At 33.1% G+C, this 6,793-nt stretch overlaps 1 protein-coding gene across 1 annotated transcript; it reads right to left on the reverse strand.

Moving 5' to 3' along the window:
• Positions 1 to 4,940: 4,940 nt before the first annotated feature.
• Positions 4,941 to 6,570, reverse strand: LOC134263937 (uncharacterized; the record flags this gene model as incomplete). The annotated part of the gene is made up of 2 exons (XM_062746289.1): positions 6,114 to 6,570; positions 4,941 to 6,020 (listed from the first exon to the last, which is right to left on the reverse strand). Coding segments are annotated over exons 1-2 (1,537 nt in total), but the record flags the coding sequence as incomplete, so codon positions are not given.
• Between the last annotated feature and the right edge of the window lie 223 nt (positions 6,571 to 6,793).

Consider the following 6,793-nt stretch of genomic DNA (forward strand, 5'->3'; position numbering starts at 1 on the left):
TAGTCAACTTGAACATTAAGGTTTAAATTACATACAGATTAATCATTATAACACATTTTAACAGCAAAATAAATTTCCCAAAAATGCAGCTCATATTGCTTTAATTTATTAGGCGTGAAAAGAAGAAAACACTTGCTGTGGCCTTCAACTCGACATTTAGATATATCGACGTACTGTCAATTAACAATCATTATGGTAATTTCTATTCTATGTCGATACGATATATCCTACTGAGCTTGAGATAAAAGATATCACAGAATTTGATACATCTGTTTCATATTTGGATATTTTACTTTAAAAAGACGTTAATAGTAATCTAACAACCAAGCTCTATGATAAACGTGATGACTTTAACTTTTCTATCGCAAACTTCCCTTACCGATGCAGTAATATACCTTCATCACTTGCATACGGAGTCCATATATCTCAGTTTATTTGATACGCAAGAGCATGCTCTACGTATGAACTATTTTAAAACGTGGTAAATTATTGACAAACAAGTTGATGAAACAAGAATATCAGCAGTCTAGTTTAACGTCATCATTTCGTAAGTTCTATGGTCGATACAATGACCTTCTCAGCAAATACAGTTTATCATAGAGTCAAATGCTGACTGACGTTTTCCATACTTATTGTTAGTCCATTATTTATACACTGAATTAACGAGGATTTTTTCGTTATTTCCCGATCATGATAAGGAACACACGGCGGGTATGAACGGTCGGCAGGGGATTCTCACTTCTCCATGGCACCTGATACCACCTCTGATGTTTTGGAGGTCCGTGTTTGCTCTGCTCCTATTTCGTTTCTATTGTTTTATGGACCTTTGATCTTGAATACTTTTCGTTATCTCCATAATATGTTTTATGAAGTAGTTTTAAAGCATGAAAAAGAAACATTGATGTTATTTATATTACGAAAATGATACTGAATACGGGTATACACTATATTTTCGCATCGTTAACGTTCGCCCTACGCATAGGTGGGCGGGTGAATTTAAGATGGGGTGAAATTATTGAACACTTAAATTTGTTTAACAGAAGAATAACTGGGCGAATTTAAAAAGGGGCAAAACTTTGTTTGCAAGTAAGAAAGAGCAAAAATTGAATGGAGCGAAGATAATCATGGATACATTTATATAATATTTTATAAATATTCTTTCGAGTTTATGAGAATCGATATCTGATTCTTATTATTTATAGACCATGATGTAGCTCAGTACGTCTGAAATTTCTCCTTTATAGAAATTAATGTTTTTGTTAGGAGCAAAGGACAATAAAATGAGAAAAATTACAAAAAATACCAGGGTATTTCATAGAGGCATAAAAATATAGGATTTTTTGTTTGTGTAATGTCTTCGACCAAAGATACCCAGAAAATTACAGTACATTGTGTTTAAATTCTTATGGAATTAGTTCCAAATTCTACGCAAAGTGAGTAAATATTAATATTATACTTTCATGTAAATGAATTGAATCTGATTCGTCGAGAAACATTTGATAAAAAACACTATTACCCGCTGAATAATGAAGCTACGCCCTCCGGCGTAGCAACAGTCAACATTGCTTGACGACGGGTGATATTCCAAAAAAAGAAATAGCGACTGCGCAGAATTTATGCGCGCACGGCTCACTGTTATATGTATTTGTATTATACATTCAGTAAAATATAATAAATATCGCATGTAGTTGAGTGTAACATTGAAATTTTAATGAATTCTTTAAAAGAGCTGCGCCTCGGTTGACAATGGTTTTCTTGGGGTGAAAATTTCAATGTTACATTCAACTTCATGCAATATTCATATAATACGGTGGCTTAAGCAATATAAAGCATTAAATCTATAAACATGGATTCCTATGGTAAGAGCCTTAACTCTTTTACATCGGTAGGTTTAAACGGTGCCCAAATCATTTCAGTGTCTTTGATAATATATACATTGCTAGCCCCATAATGTATGGCCGCTTTTCAGCACCATATTTACATCGACTTTTCTCCATCTTTCTTAATTTCTAAAATGTATCCTTGGAGGTTCCTGTTTGCTCTGCTCCTATCTTGTATTGCTTTACGGCTGATCTTGAATAGTGTTCGTTATCTCCTTATATTTCAGCAAAAACAAGATCAGTCTCCTTCGCAAGGTTTTACAAACAAATTTACAAACTATTCTTCGTTATTTTGAATTTATAACACCATTGATGATTCTCTCAGTCATTGTTCGATCTTTTTCATAATCTTCATTCCATCACCATTATTACACATTTCTTTATAGACCCTTGAGGAAAAGGTTACTCTACAAAACCGTCATGAATTTTATTCAATGCTATATCTTAAACGTCAAAGATTGCCTTGTATATTATTTTTTTCTCCCTGGATTTTTTTTACTGTTTACCATTCTTGCTTTGTTTTCTATTTTTCTTTGTACAATCTAACTTTTATTTTTCTATGTATCAATATAAAAGATGTGAAGAAGTTAAATTTTGAAACAGAAAATTGCCTGACTGGAAACTACTGACATTGTTTTGTTGAACAATAGATGTGAATACTTTCTTAAGAGAAAAAAAAAATTCAAATTGAAAATTCTCGTTTTGCTGCATGTATATTTAACGACTACAAAAGAAAGAGCAAGGTAAGGTTTCAATACAAATCTGACCCTGTATATTTCTATAATTTAGGAGTGATATACGAAATTAAAATTAATCCTTTCTGAATTATTAAACTCCATGCGGTAAAGAAATACAAACTGCTTTGTAAATGCTTTTTGTGGTGCCATGACCTTGTGCACTCTCTCGTACACTGTATTTTCTTGTAAAGTTGCAAAAGACAAATTTTCAGTAGAATTTTCTATCAAAAAACATACAGCTCATGCATCGCCCAAAAAGATTTTTGATATCTGATTTTTCAAATCATTTTACACAATCTATCCAAAAAATCGAGATGGACGACGGCTGTGGCCACTATTTTCTGAATGAAATTAATTACAAAGTTAATCATTTTGAAGCTTCTCTGCATAAAACCGAGAAATACATCAAACTAATGACGTCATATTTGCAGAATGGCCATCCATCGTGATTATATATATATATATATATATATATATATATATATATATATATATATATATATATATATATATATATATATATATATATATATATATACTTAAAATAAAAAAGAAAACACGAAAAACTTCAGTAAAGCTTTAGGCCTTTCATTCTATCATCAGAAGCTTTACAAATAAACAACTGTAGTAACATAGTAACGCTACCCAAGAACCTGAAAAGACTCCTATGTAATTCTAATTTTGAAGGAACTTATTCAGTGACTAAATGTGGAAATCCCCGATGCGGAACCTGTGATTTTATAACTGAAGGATCTTGTTATAACTTTAACGGCAGAAAATTTACAGTGAACGCCAATATGCCGTGTGATACACAAAATGTTTTATATGTAATAACCTGTCCAGGGTGTAGTGAATTTTACATAGGTGAGACCAGTAACACCCTCCGTACCAGGGTTCGTACCCACAAGCAACAGATTAACACTCCAGAGTATAGTCAAATACCATTAAATGAACATTTAGACGTGTGCGGACAAAAGAAATTTCCGATATTTCCGTTTTATAAAGTAGCAGGAGGAAATGATATTTGTAGACGCCAAAAAGAAAAACATTTTATTTGTGTGTTAAAACCAAAGCTTAACAATCTGATGTAATGTATATCTATTAGATTTTATTATGTATGCATATGTTTATCTGCATTTTATTAAGAACTTGAAAATTTCCCGTACTTTTACCTGTACGCAATGAGCTGCTAACTATGACGTCATAATTCATTTGACTTCATAATAACGACGTCATATACTCCACCAATTATTGTGTAGCGTTACTATGTTACTACAGTTGTTTATTTGTAAAGCTTCTGATGATAGAATGAAAGGCCTAAAGCTTTACTGAAGTTTTTCGTGTTTTCTTTTTTATTTTAAGTATTTAATACCGACCACTGAGACTTTTTATTGGATTATATATATATATATATATATATATATATATATATATATATATATATATATATATATATATATATATCCAAAATTTAAATAGTGCCTCAGTAATCGGATAACAATATTAAAAAATGGTAAAAAGAAAACACAAAAATCCTCAGTTAAGCTTTAGCGCTTTCATTTTCAATCTTCAGAAGCTTATAATAGTATCATAGTAACAGTGATTATGACGTCATGTTAAGCGGAACGTTAAATGTTTATTATGACGTCATAGATACAATGTGACAAAAGTACGGGGAAATCACAAGTAATTTATAAAACACTATTAAGTTTTGGCTGAAAAATACTAATAAAATGTTTTTCTTTTTCCCGTCTCTGGATATCAGTGGCACAACTGAGTTTATAGAAAGGGAAAATTCTAAATTGTTTTTTACCACACGCCTCCAGGTGCGAACTTAATTGAATTTGTCTGTATTCGGGTGTACTAATGTGTTGCTTATGTACACGTACACGGGCACGGAGAGTGTTGCCGGTTTCACCAATATAATATTCCTTGCATCCAGGACATGTGATGACATAAATGACATTTTTTGTATCGCATGACATGTTTTCTTTAACTCTAAATTCACGCCCATTGAAATTATAGCTGGTCCCTTCTGTAATGTATTCACATGTACCGCATCGAGGGTTCTTACACTTAGAGACTGTATAAGTATGGTCGTTGAATTTGGAAGAACAAAGTATTCTCTTTAGGTTTTTGGGTTGGCGTTTACTGTTGATAAAACGACAATTCTTGTATACGTTTTTCGTTTGTTCGTCCTCTCTAAGTACGTTGTTCAATTCATGAATAATTGAACTCACGTTTTGATTTCTCGGGTTATGCGTGTGCACAAATGGAATTATTTCAACGTCATTCGCACGTCGTATGTTTAAAAGTAACTGACTTCTATCGCACTCCTTTGCTTTCTTTATACCATTATCTACAAGTTGTTCTGGATATTTTTGGTTTAATAAATACAATTTTAATTCCTCCAGTCGAATATCCCTGATATTGGTATTACTCACAATGGTGCATATCCTTCTTGCGAGGTTATATGGTATAGCTGTTTTAGTGTGATGGGGATGGCTTGATCCAAAATGCAGATATTGGTGTGTGTCGGTTGGTTTATAGTAAATATCCGTATTTAAGCTGGTATTATCCTTTGTTACAAGAACATCGAGGAATGGCATTTGCAAATCATCTGTTTCCATCGTGAATTTAATATCCGAATTCATTTGGTTAAGTAAATCATAAAACTCCGTTAGTTTATTGACATCCTCCTCCCATAAGATAAAACAATCGTCTAAAAATCTTTTCCATTTAGACCGTATTTTGTTTGCAGATTCTATCCCCCACAACGTACACAGTTGATCATGTAATTTATGTTCTAGATAACCAAGGGTTAATGTTGCATAGGTAGGTGCGACTTTTGTCCCCATTGCTGTTCCCTTAATTTGGAGGTAATGATGGTCTGCAAACTCAAACGTATTGTTATCTAGAACTAATTTTAGAGCCTCTAGGATGAAGTCCCGTTGAAACCTGTTGTTTAGAACATCGGGATAATTTTCAGTCCAGAATTTGACAGCTAGCAATCCCAATTCTGTAGGAATATTTGTATACAAACTAACAACATCCAGTGTGACAAGTTTGGTGTTAGAGGTGACATGAGTAGGTAAATGATTTATAAAATCAAGATCGTCTCTCACAAAGCTGGGTACTTTTTGACAATATGGTTTTAAAAGTATATCCAATAAATGACTCAGTCTTTGCGTTGAAGAGTTCGGTCCTCCTACAATTGGTCTGAAGCTTAAATCAGCGGGATCAGCACATGTAATACATATACTATTTTGCTCTTTTATGGCATCCTTTATAATTTTAGACTTGTGCACTTTAGGTAAACCATAGAATTGACTCTCTCGGAATTCAAAGTTTGTCAGGTAGTCCTTTTCCTTATCTGTTAAGCCCTCCGATAGTGGTCCATATACTAAGTTTTTTATTTTTGTAATGGTTTTCTTCTCATGACAGTTGCGCAATTTTTCATAAAAATTATTGTCTTGCAACATTTGTAAAATTTTACTTTTGTAAAAATCCTTATTCATAAGGACGACTCCGCCTCCTTTATCGGCCTCTTTGATTATGATGGTAGGATCATCGCTGAGGTTTTTAAGAGCCTTTTCTTCTTCCTTAGAAAGGTTTGGTTTAATAGTCCTGGGTTTATTTGGGAAATGAATATTTTCCAATGTGTCGCAAACAGCATCCAAAGTTTTATTTCTTCCTCGTTTTGGGTTAAACTTGGATTTGTTTCTAACAAGGTCTGTTTCTTCTGCGTCTGTAGACTCGGAATCAGATTCACTGGTATCACTTTCATGAAAATATTCACGTAGCCTGAGTCGCCGAGTATAAGCTTTTATATCCGTTTTAAGCTCTTGATTATTTACTTGAGGCGTAGGGGTGTATTTTAGACCCTTAGACAGTAACTTTATTTCGGAATCCGTTAGTTGTCTATGGGAAAGATTAAATATTTTTGGTTCCATCTTAATTACATTCTTGAACGTGTCCCCGTCATTGCTGTTGCTTATAATTGTGGCATTTGATTTTTGTATCTTTGACCTTGGTTCATTTTGCCTCCTCCTAAAAAATACTTGTGTACCCCTCTTCCGATGTATGTTGTTTTTTCGTTTCTGTAAAAGTTTGGTTGTTGTTTATTTGTACCATTTCCTCGGTGGTTTTTATGCTTACCGTTATTGTCCCGATTCT

This window comes from Saccostrea cucullata, unplaced genomic scaffold (assembly GCF_032062105.1).
Source record: "Saccostrea cucullata isolate Sc308-1 unplaced genomic scaffold, CSIRO_AGI_Scuc_v1 ctg11028, whole genome shotgun sequence".
NCBI lineage: Eukaryota > Metazoa > Mollusca > Bivalvia > Ostreida > Ostreidae > Saccostrea > Saccostrea cuccullata.